Below are 21,993 nucleotides of genomic sequence, written 5' to 3'. Positions count from 1 at the left end.
ATATTACCTCTTGCTTACTAATACAAGCGTCAGCCAGACAGGTTCTAATGTTACCAAATGTGCATTTACAGAAACACATATACCTCTATAAGCATATCAACTTATGCCCCAATTCACTGGGACTGGATCAAAGTGCTGTCTAAGTGTGCACTAAGTATTTTAATGACAATTTTGAATCCACTGATACAAAAGGGGTAATTTGCCAAATAGGAATAGATAACAAATATACACCCTGAATCCCCGAAAAAGGGGCAAATTAAGTGCTACCAACACTTGCCTGAAGATGCTGGTATGGAAAAATTGGATGGAAGCAGGTGTATTGACACTGGACCAACAGATAGATGGGGAAGATGAATATTATACTTTTGCTGTTTTAAGACAACAATATCATCAGATGCAGCCCAATGGCAATATCTTCAGTTACAACATTTCATAACAAGTGTGTTTGGGTCTTTCAGCTTCCAAGATACCAGAGATATTGGAGCAACTGGACCACTCATTCAACAATAAAAAGCCAACAATTACTTTTTATAGATATGTATTAACAATACACAAGTTCATTATGCAGACTGTAAGAGATAATTGGAATAAAGAATTGGGACTATCAACTTCCCAGACATGTATTAACTTCAATACCTAAGGTGTCATTAGATTTAAAATTAAGACTAATACAACAGAAAATAATATTTAGAGTTTATTGGACTCCCTTACGGTTGTATAAAAAAGGGTTAGCTAAGACAGCTCAATGTTGGAGATGTGGCAAAGACAATGCCTCTCTGAAACATGTTTAGACAGTTTTCTTTACATAACAAGCTTTAGGAGAAAGTGATGGACCGTGTAACTATGACTGTGCAGAAAAAGTTAAATCTTTCAGCAGAGAATATTTTATTGAACTATATACCTGCAGCATGAAAATTATTAATGCGGCAATGGAAATGGATTTCCCGTGCCCTAATGGTGGCAATAGATTGATACTGAGGAATTGGAAAAATAAAGATATGGTACCCTCCAATCAATGAACTGACAATATGCGATCACTCGCAGTTTATGAATGGACTGCTTATAGGTGTAGTCTGTATGGATAAATATAAAATTTGGAATGAATTTATACAAAATGTAGTGCGCGATTAACATTTACATAAGCACTAGGACAATAACACTATCCCAATTTATTATTTTTTTTTAAAAGATATTTATTGAGATTTTCAAAATATTACCAAAAAAAAAAAAAATAGAAGCAGAAAAAAGTACAAAGAATAAAAATAATTGACAAAATAGAAAAAGAAAGAGAAAAATAAAACCTACCCCTTCCCACCATATAAAAAAAATTCCAAATGAGAAAAAATGACAGAAAAAAGGGGAAAAAAGAAGAATGCAAAAATCACAAAACTTTAAAAACATTTAAAAACAAATTCATTATTTTCAAATCCTTAACTGTCATTACCTTCTTTCTTAGACCTCCTCCTCCTCCCTTTCTTTGTATCCTAGTTATTAATTATCCCAGCAAATCCTTGACCTTATCTTTCTACAATAAAATAAACCTTAAAACTTAAAACTTAAATCTTATCCTTACCAACTTCTCATAATCATATTCTTTCATAATTCTTTAAACATCTTTGCTAAAGCCAAGTAATTTCATTCCAACATTTTTCTATCATTCATCAATTTTATAAAACAGTTCTAATGGTAGAAAAAAGAGGTATAAACAAATCCAATCTTCATCCAGCGTCCCTTCCTCCTGGTCCGGGTTTTGTCAGTCCTTATTCCTTATTTTTTGTAATATGTCCGAGGCCCTCAAGTCTCTTCCATGACCCTTCCACGGCTCTTCTTCATATTTGTAACTGTATTTTCCCTTGTCTCCTGCTCGTGATAACTCCAGCTTGACAATGTTTTTAACCCCTCTCAACAGATCAGCCCCTTTTCCATGTTTGAAAAAGCATGTTTCAAAGGCCCTCCAAAATTGAGAGCCCCCACAGTCCCAAACATCTCACGGCCCGTTGCCACATTTGAAAAGTCCAAACATCCCAGCATAGGGGGGGGGGGGGTTCAATCCAGCCCCCCATTTCCAAACCAAACCAAACTTTTCCTTTCCAGATATGGCTTTTTCCAAGTTCATTTGTCAAATCCAAAAAATCATATTCCTGTTGGGCCTGTTCTGTCAAAACACACTCCTGATTTGATGTCAAAAACTCCTGTTCTGTCAAGACACACTCCTGATTTAAATCCTGAGTGGGCTCCACATATTTTCCCACTGTCTGTTCAAAGTTTCCCACTGCCTGTTCAAAATTTCTAGTCGAGGTCGCCATCCAATTCACCTTCTCGTGTAATTGTTCCAGTAGATCATTTGTTTTATAGAGAGCATACAACAAGGCTTCTGAATACATTGTCCTACAAGGTCAGATACTTGTTCCCACGGTTGTAATCTGTAACAGCTGTCGACTCCCTGGAGTTAGTTACAGTTTCACAGTTACAATTTCACAGACTCCCCCTAGGGGGAAGACTTCTATTTATTCTTGCAACAAAGTTTCCTTTTTTAAGATACTTTGTCCATATATAATCCTTTACAATGTGAAAGGGAACAGTGGAATCACTAGGTTTCTCTTCTTTTAGCCATCTGTCAAAAACACTTGTTTTTGGTTAATGAACTTCACACGTCAGTCCTGACAGCCCGCTCCAGGATCAGGACGGAGGAAAGTTACTTCACTTTAAAGTCACTTTAAACAGTCCAAAAAGATCCCCCCCTTCTCCTGCTGTCGAAGGGGGGTTCCACAATTTCAAATGGTGAAATCCAGTCTTTTAAGAGTGATTTTCTGAGCTCTAGTTTAAATTGCCTTTGCTTTATTCTGTTTACAAAAGAACGGAAGGATGACTTCCTGTTTAGACCTTCCCGTTCCGTACCAAATTCAAATAAATTTTTAAAGTCCGATTCTTTCCTACTCGCAAGTCCTTATTTGATGTCCAATTGTTCAAAGTCTAAGTACTCACGGGTGCTTATTTTAAAGTCCAAATTGTCCCAGGAAAAAGGCAGCGCTCTCCGGCAACAGCTATGCGGCTTCACTCCACGGAAATAGCAGTTGACTCACAGCACCGCGCCACTTCCCCCTCTTCACTTCGGAGCCCGTTAATGGGTTCCTTAGCAGGTTGGGGGGGGCGCTAAAGGTGCCCGCCGAGTCCCATGGTCACAGGCTTCCTCCGCCTGTGATTTTTAAATGGGTCCCCGCTTCGCCGTAGCGGACAAGACCCGTTTTCCACGGAGCTAGTCCCTCCAGTTCAGAGGGAGTCCGCCATTGCCGGTGGCGCCACCCCGGAAGTTCTACACTATCCCAATTTATACAAGAATGTACGGGAATAACGTATATTGCTCTCTTTTTTGCATATTTTCTCTTTTATATGTATCTTTGTTGTTGTTTTTCTCCATCTCACTTTTCCTTCTTTTTCTGTATCACTTTATTTCTTTTAACTGAAATCACCTTAATAAAATATAAATATTTAAAAAACCACTTCCCTGAAGCAAGCGTTCAACTGATAAAAGACCTTTACTTCTTAAGGTTTTGTCTTAAGGCTGTAAAAGCTTAAGATATCAAGATGAAGGCATTTTCGCACTCTTTTGAATGTGATATATTTAGCCACATCAAATTAGCCAAATTTGCTGTACTCGAAAAGTAAATTATTTGCAAAGCATGTATTGCAGTAAAGAAGAAGTGTTAATTGTGTGCCCTTTTGTCACTATAGCAAATGAATTCCTCCAGTCTCAATGAATCATCTTCCTTTTCTTTACATTAGAAAAGGTTACAAAATAATTTGCAAATATTTTTTGAAAAGAAGCAAGCTAATCAAACTCTTAGCAATCTGCTTGGATAGTAATATATAAACACACCAAAAACAACAACAAAAAAACCCCATAGTAATATAAAAGTACTATTTCTTTTCTCCTCAAGCATCTCAAACTATACTGCAAATTCCCACGTAGCGGCAGTGAAAGCTCTTCAGTTATTGGTCAAATTGACGTGATGCCATAACAGTTTCACACACATTCTGACTGATGAGATCATGAAACTGAACAGATTGATCGAATGCTACAACTCCTGTCAGGGACTTTGAAGGTTATGTTGCAACCTTGATTATGTTCTAGTAGCTGAAGAGTCACACGGAAGTGAGCTACAGTCATACTGCGGAGATAAGGATGCTCACCCACTCCCCTTTTAACCAATAGGATGTGAATATCAGAGAGGTTAAACATTCACTTGGGAAGGGAGAACAAAGCAGTCGTGCTCATGGGCAGCTTTTCATTCTCTTTACGTAAATGCTTATATGATGCAGTAGAGAAGTGTTCACTGCTGGGGTGTTGGTTTAAATAAAACAAAGCAGAGGCATTAGGAAGAAAGATAGTAACTGTTCCGCAGGAGTCCAAAAAATTGTGGATAAGCCTGGTACCAAGCCATAATTTGTGCTACCACAAATCATGATTCTCCTTCAAGAAGGAAAAGGTAGACTCTTGATTGTGACATCACTGTGCACTTTTGAAAGACACTCAAAACACCTCCTACACCCCATAATAGGTCAAACTCTTGCCTCCTCCCCAGCTTTAAGCTGTGGAAATGGTTTCTCTTTGTCACAGTAAGGCTTGGAGCAGTATTAACATGAGTTATTGGAGATTGTCCTCATCTTTTTCAGAATAGGCAGGTGTTCACCAGAAGAAAACATTTGGGTGGATCCCTACTCTTATGACTGATTGCCAAAGGCACTATCCAATAGGTGTTTGCAAAACAGACAGAACCTGTACACCGCAGAAGTAACTTGAATTACCAGGAAAACTCAAATTAGAACCTAAGCCAACTTGCATCATGCACACACACACATTTTGATCTTTGATGTACCTTCCTGTCTCTGTATCTCAAGACTTCTAACCTGGAAAGTTCTAAATTTGCCATATTGTGAGTGAATTGGCAATCTAAAAGCTTTTTTCCTAAAAGCTTGACATCCTGATGACTAAAAATACCTCTAGGATGCTTCAGAATTTAGAATAATTTTCTCTTTTAAATGTTCATTCCTTAGCAATATTACTACATATGCGGGCTGGGAGATCAGGTTTTATCAATTCCCAGCTTCGGCTAGTGTTTGACAAGGGATTCCATTATGGCATTGGATTATGACACACACATTTTTGTGCATTCTTTCAGATACTATCTGCACAGTGATTACCTGCACAGGGTTTGTAAAGTTCAAAATTCAAAGAAGAACACAGTAACTACCGTATTTTTCACCCCATAGGACGCACCTAGTTTTTTTTTTGGGGGGGGGGGAATAAAGAAAAAAAAATATATTTCCCCCCCAGGCGCGGGGGAAGCCCGAGCTTCCCCTGACCCCAGCCCGAAGCACGGGGCGGGCTCCGCAGCTCGCCGCATTCTTTGGGCTGCAAGCTGCTGCCCCAAGCCTTGTGCGCCTGGCGGGACCTCCCGCCGGGTGCGCGAGGCTTACAGATAGCTTCCTGAAGCCTGGAGAGCGAGAGGGGTCGGTGCGCACCGACGCCTCTCGCTCTCCAGGCTTCAGCGAAAGCCTGCATTCGCCCCATAGGACGCATACACATTTCCCCTTCATTTTTGGAGGGGAAAAAGTGTGTCCTATAGGGCGAAAAATACGGTAATTCTAGATTAAGTGCAGCCATATGCTAATAGTCACAATTCTCTTGTCTGTCTTAGAAGTCTTCATCCTATTTGGTGCATTATGCAAGATATAAAAGGTAGAGAAGGGAACATTAAAGTGCATGAATTATTGTAGGCACTATGTCAAACACACTGATCTTACAAGACCAGTATAGCCATCACTTTCTGCCTTCACTTCCTATTCAGGAGTTCAAATCGTTAAGAGAATCTGAAATGCACTTCCAGACTTACACACAGAACAGCTGAAGACAAGGTGTATTATCAATGGCCACAACACAAGATAATGGACTCCATGTTACTGTTCTGCTCCAGCAGCAAATAAGTAGTCTAAAATGCCTCTTATCTGGTAGACATATCTAGAAAGAGTGTATGTACCTGTTCAACTCTGGCAAGCACCTTAGGACAAATTCCATCTCAGTGAAGTGCTGCAGGTGTTATCTTGCCAGAAACCCGCAAGTACATACAACATTCCACTGTGTGTACATTCACGTAGGCCACATTTTATGCTACGATCCTCCTCCCTCTTTCTTTCGCTTTCACACTTAAAAAGTGTCATATAATGAGTGCATTTTAATGCCTATACATGATTAACTACACCAAACATTTCATTCCATTCCATTAAACGCCATGAACTAGTGTAAGGTGGCTCTTTAAGACTTTTCAAACAATTCTTTTTTTCAGCATAAAAATATACAGAACAGTTGCAAGAAGGCTGAAACTCATACCAGTGCTCCAGCTGCAGCAGTCCCCATATACTCATGCTACAGTGTGGTGTAGTGGTTAAATTGCTAGACTAAGACCTGGGAGACCTGGATTCTAGTCTCCACTCAACCACAAAGCTCACTGGGTGACCTTGGGCCAGTCAGTCTCTCAGCCTAACCTACCCCACTGGGTTTTTGTGATGATAAAATGGAGTGGGTGAGAACTATGTATACCACCTTGAGCTCCTTGGAGGCAAAATGGGATATACAGTGGTGCCTCGCAAGACAAAATTAATTCGTTCCGCGAGTTTTGTTGTCTTGCGATTTTTTTCGTCTTGTGAAGCACGGTGTCGGGAAAGTTTTGGAAAAGCTTCAAAAATCACCAAAGTCTTTAAAAACCTCAAAAAAGGCTACCACACCGCGTTCTATGAGTTGCTCCTCGAAGTCTAGTCACAACTGTATTAACGGTGTTAAGAAAAAGGAAACAAACTTGCAAGAAGTTTCCCATAGGGAAAATTGTCTTGCGAAGCAGCTCAAAAAACAAAAAACCCTTTCGTCTAGCGAGTTTTTTGTCTTGCGAGGCATTCGTCTTGCGAGGTACCACTGTAATAATAATAATAATAATAATAATAATAATAGAAGATATTTAATTTTTCCTGGGAAGATGTGATTCTTCTCCTCTTTTTTGTCCACTACAGTTATGAGTGCTATGGAAGACATGTTTGTATAAATGTGACTGGCCTCTGTCACTTTTGATAAGCAAAAATATTCCCATTCATTTTTATATCATTATGTGAACATTTGGTTGATGTTTGGTTGTATTATCTGTACTTCCCATTTTGTTTTTCTAATGATTTCTTACTTAAAAGTCCAAAGCAAATACATAGGAAACCTTTAGTTTCATTCTGGCTTGGATACATAACTTAATTGAGGAAGGGAACTGGCTCACAGCACTGACTGAGATCTCCAAGTTCCACTTCACGCTATGAAGGAAGTCAAACCCTGTCAGTCTCACTTCCCAGTTTTGACAGCAGAAGTGAAACTGACAGACCTCACTCGCACAGTTTTAAGGCAGGAATCAGAAGGGGATCTTCCTCCCTTCTCCTTTATCATCTAAGGCAAATCTGCCCCACCTCCTACTCAAGCCTGTCTCATGTGAAGCAAGACATTCCACACCTTGTCCATCTACTAATGAGTGCATGCTATAGTAATTAAAGTGCACAGCAAGAAAGGAGACTGATGCACCCTTTGGAGGAGGATGCAGCTAAGTGTCTCCAAGTTATGCCTTGCTCTCCACCCTCCTTTCCTAATTTGAATGTGGCAAAACAAGTTCTGCCCATTCCAAAACATAGGAGTCCCACACATTTTAAAAGTGTATCCCAAATTACTAGTGGTGCTATTGTATCCAGGCAAGCTAAAATTCCGTGCATTATACTGTAATACAGTTCTACCTCGGGTTACAGACGCTTCAGGTTACAGACTCTGCTAACCCAGAAATAGTACCTCGGGTTAAGAACTTTGCTTCAGGATGAGAACAGAAATCGTGCAGTAGTGGTGCGGCGGGAGGCCCCATTAGCTAAAGTGGTACCTCAGGTTAAGAACAGTTTCAGGTTCAGAACGGACCTCCAGAACAAATTAAGTTCTTAACCCGAGGTACCACTGTAACTAGTTAGGCATTCACAAGGGAAGAAGCGTATGATCCTGTTCTCTTCAGTACAGTCAAGAGCCTCTTGAACATATTCCCTGAAGCATTACTGGAGAACTTTAAACCTTTATTAAGAGTATTACTTTTCTGTTTGTAATCTTGGTCGCACATCTGTAGCATAAAAAATAAATGTGGAATTAAAATAAAAAATGATTACAATGGTATGTATCTCTCTCTCTCTCTCTCTCTCTCTCACACACACACACACACCCCCCCTTCAAATTCATTGTTGAATTGCTACTCCTGGCTCATATTAGGGAGAACAGTACAGAATTCAGTAAGACATAATTAGTGAATTACTCTCATGGGACAGAACACGATTCTTCTAACAGCCAAGGCAAAAACATGGTGACAGGTACTTAAACAACTCAAAGCTGCTCCTTTAAATTCACTCACCACGAACCATGATTCCATCAACAATATTCTGTTTCTTATATGGAACAAAGCTATGATCTTCCAAAAGTAAAGCATGTTTGTCATTCCAGACAAGTTCAACTTTGCTGAATTTTGTAAGCCTATAAGAACTCATTCAGCTAAACAGGAAGGAGATTTAGAATTTACTCATGGTTCTTTTGGCACAGGGAACTTGAAACCTAACAGGATTGACATATACAAAATACTCCAGACGGACACCCTTTGTGACCTAATACATTTAGTACCAGACCAATTAAAACATATTATTTTATTGTTGCTAAACCAATAAAAAGTTACACCTGCAAATGCAAATTGGGAAGTGCTTTGGAAGATTTGGGAAAGGGAGAGGAAACCACAGTTCCCAGACACCACAAGCATTATATTCAAATTCATAAGGACAAGAAATATCATGCCTAAAAATCTCTGTAATTTCAAACTTCTTGTGCTTTTGCATGACCGTAAGAGAAAGCCTACAGGGTCAGATCAAAGGTCATCTAGTTCAGCATCCTGTGCTTACATTGGTCAACCAGGTGCCTATGAGAAGCACACCAATAGGACATGAGTCCAACAGCTATTCAGAGGCATATTGCCTCAGATACTGAAAGTATCACACAACCAAATGATTAGTAGCTATTGGTTGCCTTATTATTTATCAGCAAGCAATACCTGAAAGCCATGTCATCTAATTTATATTGCTTTTTTAATGGGAGAAGAATATGTGTGGGCTCTAGTGCAAGGTCTCGACATACAGCAGGCTTCTACTCATGTGTAAGAATTGCCTCCAGACAAAGTGGGCCATTTGTTTTAGACAACTGGTGGTAACAACAACAACAACAATAAATAATAATAATAACAACAACAACAATAACAACAATAACAACAACAACAACAAATAACAACAACAACAACAAATAAATAATAATAATAATAATAATAATAATAATAATAATAATAATAAATAAATAGTAGCAGTAGTAGCAATTTACCACCTTTTCCCCTCACAGGACTCAAGGCAACTCACAGATAACAAGAACTGTGCTAAAAAGACATATGAGTTCATTTGTTATATGTGATCAAATGAAGAAGTAAAAACATTTGGGGGCTATTAATGTTTGTGGATGGACTGGCAAGACTGGGCAATACGTATTGTCTCCTCTACGAAAGCACATGCTTTGCAGTGTCAGTTCCACACTCGTAACTGAAAACACAGAGAGACACCTGGCTGTATTTCCCAAAATTGCATGAGAACTCTGGAGGAAGTTAAGCAGTAAACCTTGAATAAACTTTGCAGTTGTGTCATTGATATTACCACAATGCAACACTGGCCACGCTTTGTCCCTTGCGGAACATGAACTCAGATAAAATGCGGCTGAACTGGTTTGGTAGTGGATTGGACCACACATATGCAGATATTAAGTTGCCAAGCTACTTACTTTTTTAAAATGTAGTTTTGCAGACAAAAATCTGATATGTACTGGTCTTTTGAGCACAAGTTGTCCATCAGTATGAAACATTGCAAGAGAAGAGCAGGGATAATACAGGTCAGAGCTATGCAAGCTCTCTTATGCCAACAAGCAATATGCAATTCCATGGCAAATGATCCAAAGTCCACCGGTTATTAAAATTATAAATATGTTGCAAAACTAAGCAGAGTTCAAAGCTACAATCCCATGCACGAAGTAAGCAAATGAAAGTCCCACTGCCTTTAATGAAGTTGCTGCACCTAATTATGGGCTGGGCTGCAGCTTAATTCAAAGCAACGTTTAAATGAATATCACAGAGAACATTTCATCTGTGGAAGATTTGAATGAATACCACTTCAAACTCATATTAAACATGCTATTTCACTTGGAGCAACAGGCAGGAGAACCTGAGTAGTAGGCAACAGAGCTCAAAACTTCAATTTAATTCCGGCACTTAAGATTGGCAAGTCATTGCAGAAAGAGAAATACTAAAAATAACTGTAGTTAAGAAAAGTTAAGAAAGATCATTTGACGTTCAGCAGTTTAGCATTATGGAGTTTACCAGCATACAACACAATCTAACTTATTTATTTATTTACTGTGCTGAATTTATCTCCTGCCCTGCAAAAGACAAGAATCAAGAAAAATACAGAAGATGTCACTGTTCCTCTAGAGCAGGAGTGGGGGAACTTTGGTCCTCCAGATGTTGCTGAACTACAATTCACATCAGCCCTAGCAAGCATGGCCACTAGCCAGGGATTATGGAAACTGTAGTTCAGCAACATCTGGAGAACTAAAGGTTCCCCGTGTCCACTCTAGAGCCACATTTCTCCTAGCATAAGGTTGGTCTGCAAAGGAACATATAACTAGTTCCATGTTTCCTTTCAAAACTGTTTTCTCTCTCTTGCCTTTAGCCAAGAGGCAAAACATTCACCCATCCATTCATTTCTAAATGCAGGCAGACTTTGTGACCTTTCGCCTACCAAATCTTAACTGACAGGACAGGGGAAGGATGGTCAACACAACCCTTTCCTCAGGCATTAGTTTTAAACATTTAAACAACAATCCTCACACATCTATGGAATTCTTTTGATTTTAGGATCTACTCCGGGATGACTTTGAGGGACAAGTAGACCCAACTTGGAGAAGTCATTAGTCCAAAATATGGCAATAGCTGCTACCCTAGAAGCCTTTTGAAAATGATGTGGCAAATTTGTGTGGAGCAGGCCTATCGAGACATAAATCAGCCACAGTCATTAAGCAACAGCACAAATGTTGAAAAGCGATTTCTCTCGGAATGTCATATCATAGGAATGAAAGGAAACTATCACCTCCACTGCCCTGCTGGTAACCTTCTTAAAGGTGCCTGGCTGACTACTAAAAACACATTGCTCAACCTCATTCCAGGGGTGGATAAGCTGTATTTCATCAGCCCCATCCTGCAAGGGCAATAGGCTGGGATAATGGGAGCTGGAAGATTCTGGAGTGCCACAGCCTTTAGAGATGGATCATCCTTACCCTTACTTTACACATACGTTCAGTCCATAAAGACAGGTGTTGTTAAACAACAACATCTGTATTTTTCATGCTATAGAAACATACCCAATTTTAATTGTTTGCTTCTAAAAAAAGACTTCTGTGTGAAGAGGCCTTCTTCCCACTTGTGTGTTTGCTGCCTCTTTCTGCTATTTATAGCTTGTCAGAATGAATACATTAATATTTGATACTGAGTTACATTGAAAGTGACTCAAGAAAAAAAAATAAACAGAACTATTGTGAACATGTTCCATTTCAGCACCATTCTGTTAAAAGATAATCGCACAACTTGTCTACAGTTGACCCGAGGTTTAATGAGAATCATATAAGCTAATAACTCTCCTCAAATGCAAGGAATGCTCCACAGACAAGGTCCTTGATGGTTAAAAAATATCATGCAATAGTGGTTCATTCTAGGTTGGGGAAACTGAACCCAGTATTACCCATGCTCACAAAGAAAACCAATGGTACATAACAATCCAACTTTATTTTCTGTGCCAGATATCCACTAACACTATTCTTATTTAGGGCATTAGTAGAACTTTGGAACATGAACCATTGAGTTACCATAAAGAAACCAATGTGAGACTTGGAATAAAAAGGGAGCAACTCAATACTGTAAGGTGAAACACCTGCTTCAGTTTGTTTCTTAACCTCAAAGCAGAATTTTCATATCTCAATTTTATTATCTTAATTACTATTAAGCTGAAGAACATAAGGCTTGTTCTATGGTTTGGCTTTAATGTGCAGACCAGTTTACTGAGAGATCTTTAGCTGAGAGTGGTGGTGGGGGGACAAATTACGGTATACAAAAGAAGAACAAAAAGCAGTCTTAAGATTTTAGCATTGCAACAGCTGTTGAGGAGTAGAGAGATGATATTGTGTTTATTCACAGTTCTAGAAAGCAACTCCCTATTATTAATGTTGTTTCTATCCCCGCTCAATCCTTTGGATCAGGTTAGATATTAAAATACCACTGTTATTTGCCCCGTTTATTATTTATAGCCACTGAAAATGGGATGGTGTTTGTGTGTTGTTTAAAGTCTTCTTCCTCTCTGAAAATGATCAAGCTCACATGCTCTCACAATTCCCATTTCAGAGGGCATTTTCAAGACTAAGCACAGGGCAACCTAAGCAATGCTAGGAGGTAACTGTGACAAAAAAAGAAAACAAAACAATTCAACAAAAGGAAACAAGAGTTTTCTTGAAACTAAACACACAAGTCTACGACAGTTTGCATCAGTGAATCTGTGCCAAGCAACAACAAAGAAAGATAAAAAATAAATAAATGTAATACTACACTGTAGATCTCAGGACATAAAGGGAGTAAGGAAACGATGCAACTGTGTATCACAAACATAAAAAAGAGGATGAGGCTATAAATATGCTAGCTTCCTGTTGAAGAAAAGTTACATTTCCATAGCATTTGAGCCTTTTAAACTTGCAACACAACCATCCCCCCCCCCCAAAAAAAACCCCACATAAAAGCCCAGTCTCCCTCTGCGGCTGCATTCCTATATCCATTTAACGGAGGGTAACCCTCATGGAAATCAATGTGACTAACTTCTGAATAAACATGTATAGCAGAGATTTCCAAACTTTTCCTATTGCTGACACACTTTTTGGACATGCATCATTTCGCAACACAGTAATTTAGTTTTGCATCATTTTGCGACATAGTAATTCAGTTTTACTAGCAAACCAGAGGTTATACTAACCCCTTTCGAGCCATGAGAAGAGCATGGGGAGTGTTTGCATGACACAACTACTGTACACACTGCAGCTGACACACTAATGTATCGTGCCACACAGTTTGGAAAGCTCTGATGTATAGGATTGTGCTGCGAGTGTCCTTTCTGATACCTCTTCTCTTTTAATAGAACATGCCCTGCAACATAGCATAACATTTCACTTATGAAAATAAAGATATGGCAATATAATAGTTTCTTAAAAGGCTGAAAACCAGGCTTGAACTCTGATAAATACTATATCAGAAAAGGAACATTCTGAGAACTATCTGGTAATATCCTTTTTTGGAACGCAACCCATACACACCCCACAAAAAAACACCCAAATATGTTAAAGAATGTCCCAGCAGAATAGTCCTCCTGATTTCTCCATGAGAATGTGGTAGATGTGTGCAGTGACTACAAGATTCACCTTATATCTGCAACCTCCCTTGTCATTCAAGCTCTGGGAGTTTTCCTGGTCAGCTTGGTTTCATTTCTCAGAAAATGTGGGGGGATGTTGCAACTTTGGGGGGGAACTATTCAAAAGGCTTGGGACTCCAGGGTCCATCTCAACATTCCATGTTAACAGAACATTCCAACTCAGGAATATGTGCATTTGCCCCGAAATCATTGCATTTTGCCTTGATATTTAGCTGGTACAATTTCCTAGTATGCAGAATGGGGAATTCTGAGTACAACTGTATATCCAGCCCAATATAGTTTAATATTTGCTGAAGGAAAACAATGGGTTTAATGCAGGAGTGTCAGCTTGGCCCCGCGACCATGGGTGCCCAGGGCTGCGGGTGCCATGCAATGTGCATGGCCCTGGCACTGAAATTTGTGGGTGCCCGGCCCCTTCATGGGGAATTTTGTGGGTGCTCGGGAGGGAGTTGGCACTTATGGTTTGAAACTACTCCTTCATGTCTTACTCTTACAACATGGAGTCCTTCATCTATCAATATAAACAACAGTGTTTCATTTAACATTAAGTAGGGGGGGAATCGCAATATGACTTTTTTGTGCCTTTTAGTTTTTTCCCCTATGCAAACTGTTGTAGAATTCAACCTCCTCATCCCAGAGAATATTCAGCAAAAATGGCCCCTCTAAATTTTGTCACCCACAAATAGCATGATAATTTTGGAATGCTTTTCACTCAGTCCTAAGAAAAAGCCGTCACATTACAGATCTGTGATCACTGCACCCATAAGGTATCATTCAGGAGTCCATAATGTAAATATCCTCCAGCACAATTTCACTTAGATGAAGAATCTTTGAACAGAAAATCAAAGGTTTGGCCAATGCCCTTAAGCAATCTGCTCCCTGAGCAACTATACAAGGCCCCTTTTAACAAGGTAAGAGTAAGAAAAAGCAGGTGAGAAGTCTATGACAGTTCAGGCATAATATCACAAAGAGACTTGTAAACATAGGGTCAGGCAGCAGACACTAAAAGCAGAGCAGTACTTCACGACTTCAAAAAAGTTGAAGCATGTAGAGAAAAGTGCATTGCAGACCAGATACTGCAGGACCACTGAGGGAAAAGAGGACTCAACAAGAGTTAAGGCCCATTGAATCGATGGACCTCTTATCTTATCGGCATAAAAACTAGCCAGCTAAAGTCTACAATTACAATACATGCATGTAGACAGTAACATTATTTATTACTATTATTATTTATTAAATTTCTATACTGCCCTTCATCCAAGGATCACAGGGCAGTTTACAAAATAGAAATTCAAAAATATATACCATAGTGACAAACAATAGCAATACAGGGCCACAAACATGGCCACTGGGAGAGACTTCCTTTCCAACATTCCCCAACTCTAAAGATTCTCTACGTCAAGTCTTTACTTTGCTCTAAACTTTAGAAAGGCACAAGCGATAGGAGAGACTGATGTTGCTTCAGCCAGCAAGCTCAGTGCTAGATGGTTCCCATTGCCAGATGGTTCAGGATTATCAGTGGAGATGTGGATCTTTTCTTCCACTTCACATGCCTGGCACAGGAAAAGGTAAGCAGCAGTGAGCCTCTTGCTGTTTTTGCTCTCCTTCAATGCCTGTTGCAAAGCAAGACATAAAAGAACTCTTCCCCTGAGAAGAGGGACTTTGCAGAAGTCAGAAACAACTAACTACATAGCGTAGCCAAAATCTGTGGACCAATCTATAGCCAAATTTGCACTTTCAAGATCAGGGTAGCCAACACGGTGGACTCCACATGTTTTGGATTGTAACTCCCATCTGATCCAGCCAGCATGGCAAGTGGTTAGGCATTAGAGTTGTAGTCCACAATATTGACTCAAACTTGGGTCCCCATATGTTGTTGGACTACAGCCCACACCCTGACCACTGATCCTGCAAGGTAGGGAATGATGGGAGTTGTAGTCCAACAACATATGTGGACTCACAGTTGAGAAAGACTGCTCAAAGTTGTATCACCTATCAGAGCATGTTTAAACTTGAACATACAGTAGTTCTTAGAGCCTTGGACTAGGGTCAGGCAGACCCCAACTCCCCATTCAGATATATCATGTACTGAGTGAAACTGGACCAGTAATTGTCTCTCAACCTAACCTACTACACAGGTCTGTGAATGCAAAGAATGATAAAAGCAGAACCATGTTAGCTGCCCTGAGCTCTATGGGGAAAGGGTGGGATAGAAATGTAATTAATAATACAGTTGTACCTTGGTTTTCAAATGCCTTGGTACTCATAGGTTTTGGCTCCCGAATGCCAAAAACCTGGAAGTGTTCCAGTTTTTGAACGTTTTTCGGAAGCCGAATGTCTGATGCAGCTTCCATTTGAGTGCAGGAAGCTCCTGCAGCCAATCAGAAGGCGTGCCTTGGTTTTCAAATGTTTTGGAAATCAAATGGACTTCCGGAATAGATTTCGTTCAAGAACCAAGGTATGACTGTTTCTAGTGTAACTCAGTACAACTTGAAAGCGATTGTGTTGGAAATATATGGGTAAAACAATACATAAGGATTAATTGTCTTTGCCTGAACCTTTTTGCAGTATACTATGTTGTGGAAATGAAACGTCTGTGCCTTTATTCTATAGCTGAAACAATCACCCAATTCACTATTTTTATAATTCCTTGTTTAAGGATTGTATCAGCCAATTTTCTATTTCCTAACTATTCACAGGGATTCCTGAATGACAATAGGATCTTTATTTTTGAAGATTAAAGCATACATAATTGGGCTGGTTCAATCCCACTTAAATCCATGGGACTTAAACAACTTGTCTACAGAATTGTAGCCATTGTTTCTTTCTATTGGCTGAACCTATAATGTAAGTCAACACCATAACACCTTTTGGTTATGTCACAAATTTACAGTGCAATCCAGGGTATGTTTGTTCATAGTTAAGTTCCACTTTGTTCAAGAGAGTTTATTGCCAGATAAGTGTGCCATGTTTTTCATAGGGGAATCATGCAAATAAGCCTAGCAAGTGATCTTACTTATTCTGCAAGTTCTGACTGCCAATAAAAGCCATGTGTCTGAGGCATAGCTAGCAAAATTTGTATCCAGTCCAGATGTTACACCCACTAAAAAGAACCATAAATAATGACAATATTTGAAAAGATAAATCCCAAACTTCAGAGAAACACTGCCACTTAAGATTATATATATATTTTTGTTCAATTAACTCAAGAGTATGCCTCCTCCACCCTCAATTCTCTTGTGCAGTCACAAATACTGTTTTATCAAATGAATGTGAGAACTTGCTCCAAGCATCAAAATGAATGCAGATATGTAGTTCTGCTTGCATTTAGTGTAGTACATGTCAGAATTCAAATTTCTGACTAGGTATGTAGGAGTGATATTACCTCTGCTGTGCACAAAGCTATACTTTATATAAATTCCCTTTGGTATCAATGGGAGGACACCCAAGTGCTCAGAGAATTAAAGATCAAATCTACACTTTAAGATGACAGTTTCCTAGTTGAAATGTTCAGTAAATGGATAGAGCACAACACATTTTCTCAGCATATCCATCCCACTCATTTGAGATAACACTCTGCAGGATAATAAAACTGATGTTTTAAGGGAAAACTTTGGTGAAATAAAAATGAAAACTTAAGACATAGGTGTGAACATGGTTATCTTTAAATACACGAAGAAGCAAATAAAATTAAGTAATAATTTCATCTTTTTCTTCCAGCAAAAAAAAAAAAAGCATTTCAAAAGCTTGTTTGGAAAACGCTCATTTTGCCCCATCAAAATATGTGCTATTCTGCCTTTGTCATGTTTCCATTTGTTAAGTGCAGTGTCTACCTGAGTATGTTTAACTGCATCTTTAAAAGTGTCAAGTAGTCCTCCATATCTTGAAAAAATATTTGGATGCAAAAACAAAATCCTAGGATTCTAAACAAGGCACACACTAACTCATGAGCCAATAATCACATTACACATATGAAATGGGTCCACACACTGAACGTCATCCTGCTTGTCCCACCTTGAATGTCAGAAAGCTTCCTAGTTCTCACTCTTTATGTTTGCTCATGGGTATCTAAGCAAGGTGACCAACGGGTGTATATCTCTGCATGCAAAGGGTTCCATTGCCTAGATACCCATTCAAATGTGTGAATGTCATGTAGCAGAGCCTTTATTTATTCCTACCCCACAGCATTTGAAATTCACCAGGCACATTTTACACCTGGCTATTAGCCACTTGTGACCAAGTAAAGATGCCCAGGCACCAGAATGGTACCTGACGTCTCCACCATCTGGAGGTGCATGCTGGGGATTCCTTGGATCCTGACTGTTTTCACACACTAGCAACACATTCTGTAGAATCCTACCCATTATATTTTATCTTCACAATTAGAATGAATTTCAGGAACCTAAAGGTCGTATTGAAAATGACTTTTGAACCGTCTGGCCCCAAACTGGCAATGAGGCATTTTGTTTTGGCGACTGTCAACTTAGTTTAAGGAGCCATTTAGCACCTAGCTTATATATCTGAGTTTCTAGCACTGCTACCCCACCTTTGTCCATGACAGAACTCAAGGTAGCTTAGCTTACAGATAAAAATAAAGTCATGGAAGTCACAACACGTTGATGGTATGTCTGAAGTGAGCTACTGCCATTATGTATTTTTCAGCACCGTCTGTAGGAGGTATACACACAATACATGAACAACTGGTGGTAGGAAATACAAAGATGGCTTAACAGCCCATCCAAAGCTCTGCCTGGCTCTACCCTCAGGGCAGAAGCAAGGATGGAGGAATGTTCCTATATCCATTCACATATCATGTGAATAGTATTCATTTTCTCTCCCATTGTTTCCCATGGAGAGATTTAGAGCCTGTTCAGAAGTGTGTTTAAATCTTCCACCTGTTTGCGGTGTGTTGTTGGTATGTTGGGCATTCTATCATTCAGATCTAAGCCACTTCCTAGCACACACCCCTTTTGGCTCTACTGCAATCAATGCCAGTTGGACAAGGAGCTGGGACAGTTGGGGAAGGAGGCTTTGATATCAGAACTCCCTCTCCAATGCCAGAGGGAAAGATACAACCTATCACATGGCCCCCAGGATGCCCTTACTGCAGACACTCTTAGCTAACCCAGGGTATCCAATACTGATCATGCCTCTTGACCCATTCAAGACATATATAGTTTACAGCTCCCTCCTAGTTGCCAGAACTTCTTTAGGAGGTTCACCTTACATGAAAACCATGTGCCTAGCAGGCAAATCAAGCCATGATATAAATTCCTTAATTTGAAGACAAGACAGTTTATTCACTAGCTGAGACCCAAATTGATCAGAATAACACTGGCACACAAAATTAATATAGCTTCCCAAGAGCTGTAGCAGGAAGATTATGGGCCAATCTTGCAGATAAATCCCGAAGTTACCAGCCAGGTAAGACCCTAGTACCCTGTGTTTCCATTGTGGCTGTGAAGTGCTACTGCCTTACCCTTCTCTGCAGACAGAAAGGATGCTAGCTTCATAGCAAGCTATATTCCTGCCCACAGTCTTGTAGAGGGGCAGAGAGATACACCCCTTTACTGCCAGCCTTGCTACCAGATGTTACTCTGTCACTAAACAAATGCACATATGTGGGATAGGGTATCTTCAATATGGCTGGGTGTGCCCCCAAACCTACACCAATTCATTTTACCATATCAAATGACACTACGGACATGCACTTTTCTCCAAGGGCAGCATTTGTGCATTAGTGTAAGTATTAGCGCCAATGCAACGAGATCCCCTCTCCTCCTCCATGCACCCTGAGCCATCCCCAAATCCGCTCCAGAGGATTGGGGGGAAATCCTGAGCAGTTGGGGGGTGGGCTCCAAAAGGCAGGGGGAGGAGACAAGCAGAACATTCTGTTGTGCAAGAAGAACTCACCTTAGAGCCATACTGGATACAACCCATGTAACGAGGAACTCTGCCCCTCCCCCTCCTATGTACTTTTATAAATATGCACTCATCTGATGGCAGGTTTTAATTGTTGTTAGTTGTCCTAAGCAGTGCTCGGCACCAAGAGGTTGGCATCTACTGTATGAAATACACAGAGTAATGTATGAAAGGGCCTTTTAAGTCGAAACAAATGGCAGCGGTTGTTTATGTCAGGTGCCCTCTCTTACGGAGTATTTCACATCAGATTTCCCCATGTGTCATATGGCACTGTAATCATATCCTCTCCTCCCCTGTGTCCCTTCTCCTTCCTCTCCCACTGCAGCCAATGCCTGCTAACAAAACCATCTACACAGATCAGATGCAAACATCCCTCAAGAGGGGAAATTTGGGGAAGAAAGTCATGTCCAAGTGAAGGACTCCCTTGGTCCTGGTCCTGTTTAAGATTCTACAGATTATCTGCCTTTAAAAAGGAATACACATTCCAGCTCCTCACGTGAGCAATACTAAAATGCTTTAGATACCATGAAACCCGAGTAGCTGAACAGAAGAACAAGCCCACAGTTGCAAGCCATGTTTAATATTAACAGGAGCTTGGATGAAATTTGCAAGCAAACTGTAGGAAGAGCGCACACATTTAGCAAATACTCAGTATAAGCATAAAGAGCTATAAACATACATCAACTTACATAATTACTTGACACACAACACTTGTGAAAGCAAACATCAAAGTTACTTGCAACATAAGGTTATGACTGATGCACTGCTTAAACAGCATATTATTCAGTTAAACAGGCTGAACGCTCAATGATGTCGCCAGGACTCAGAGCAATTTACATGCAAATATTTTTGTTCAAAGGGTTTGTGGGTTGCAAACTCAGAGTAGTTTCTGGGATAAACAGGACCACACACTGTTTACAAAACCAGTTCAGCTTTTTGCCACCAGACAGATTTGGGCAAAATCCAGACTACTGGCAGATAAACAGAGACCAAACAGCAGACTTCTCCACATTGGGTTTGACAGTTCTCAGGCACCGCTGGGCACCTGCCTGCTTCTCAACTGCCATCCGCAAAAAGCTTGTTCTGTTTCTCTCTGATAAAAAGTACTGGGGAAGCTTTCCGGATACGAAAACAGGAAGGAAGACACCAAGCCCAGATCATGTTAAGAAGTGAGCCTAGACGCCAAAGAAACAGTTTCCTGGGCATGAGGTGCACCCATCCATGCTTGTGGAGATGGCACAGTGTTAGCAGCTGGCAGCATCCTCTGGGGCTCTGCCCTGGGGAAGGAAAGCAGTAGCAACAGCTTTCCGGTTGCCTTGGCTCTCAGAGAGAATGATCTCCAAAAGGAGGAACACCGCAAGGTTGTATTTCACTACCTGGTCTAGGGAGCGCCCCAGAGGTATGGCATTGTGAGCACAGAGGTGACCAGAACTACGTATCGCGAGGGCGCTAAAAAGGAGGGGGTGTCCCTTGCCAGTCAGAGACGCCTCTTAAGCCTGGTGGGTGGTCATGGGGGCAGCTGCGGCTGCAGACGAGCACGTTCTATTCCCCCCTTCCTTTGTTTTTCATTGGCTGGCGCCCAGCCTCACTCACCAACAGTGGCTAAGGTCTCCAGATCCTCCAGTCGATAAGCGGGCGAGTCCGGCGCCGGGTGCGCCGGAGAGCCTCGGCCGGCAGGACTGGAAGACGGCGCGGGCTGGGGCTCGCCGGTGCCGCCCGCCTCGCAGCCGCCGGGGCTCCTGGCCCCTACTTTCGCCCGCACGGCGCTCAGCGTCTCCATGGGGCGGCGAGGGCAGGGAGGAAGAAAAGGCGCGCCCTGTCAAGGCAAAAGGGCGAAGTTTGGGGCGCCGGCGCCGGCCCGGCCTCCTTCCCTCTTCAGCAGCTGCCGCTGCCCCGAGCCCGGCCCGGGTGTCGGAGGAGCCTCTCGGCAGCTGCAAAGCGGCGGCTGGCGCCCCGCATCGCGCCCGGGCGCAGCTTCTTGGCTTGCCTGCTTGCGTGTGCGTGTGATGTGCGCGCGCGCTCGCCTCGCTCTCTGGAGACCGGTCGTGCGCCTTCGCTCCTCGCGCGCTTCCCGCCGGCGCCTCAGCGCAGACAATGGGGCTTGCCCGAGCCTCGCTCTCTGCCTCACTCGCCCGCCCGCCAGCCAGCCAGCCGGTCGGTCGGTCGCACGCGGGGATGAGAGGGCGGGGCTTGGCTTCCTGCAGCTGCGGCAAGAGCCGGAGAGAGGGCGGGGCGCGCGGGCGAGGCGAGAGAGAAAAGCGGGAGGAGGAGCAACAAACGACCGGCTGGAGGGAGCTGCTGCTTGAAATTTACAACGAAAACACGCCGCAACGCTGCTGCCTGCCTTTTGCACATGGCTCTTGCAGCTGCTGACGCGGTCTCCCCCTGCCCTCCTTTTTAAAATAATCCTGTCAGAAG

At 41.4% G+C, this 21,993-nt stretch overlaps 1 protein-coding gene across 1 annotated transcript in view; it reads right to left on the bottom strand.

Annotated features, from left to right (window-relative positions):
* The window catches only part of PRKX (protein kinase cAMP-dependent X-linked catalytic subunit), a 59,831-nt gene extending 38,073 nt beyond the window's left edge, over nt 1-21,758 (bottom strand). The window contains exon 1 of the mRNA XM_081001415.1: nt 21,169-21,758. Within this exon, the coding sequence (XP_080857541.1) occupies nt 21,169-21,355 (187 nt within the window). The 5' untranslated portion in view covers nt 21,356-21,758. The remainder of the gene's footprint in view (nt 1-21,168) is intronic.
* Nucleotides 21,759-21,993: the final 235 nt, after the last annotated feature.

Source organism: Podarcis pityusensis (genome assembly GCF_964106645.2).
Source record: "Podarcis pityusensis genome assembly, chromosome: 4".
Classification (NCBI taxonomy): Eukaryota; Metazoa; Chordata; class Lepidosauria; order Squamata; family Lacertidae; genus Podarcis; species Podarcis pityusensis.
This window is presented reverse-complemented; position numbering and strand designations above follow the sequence as displayed.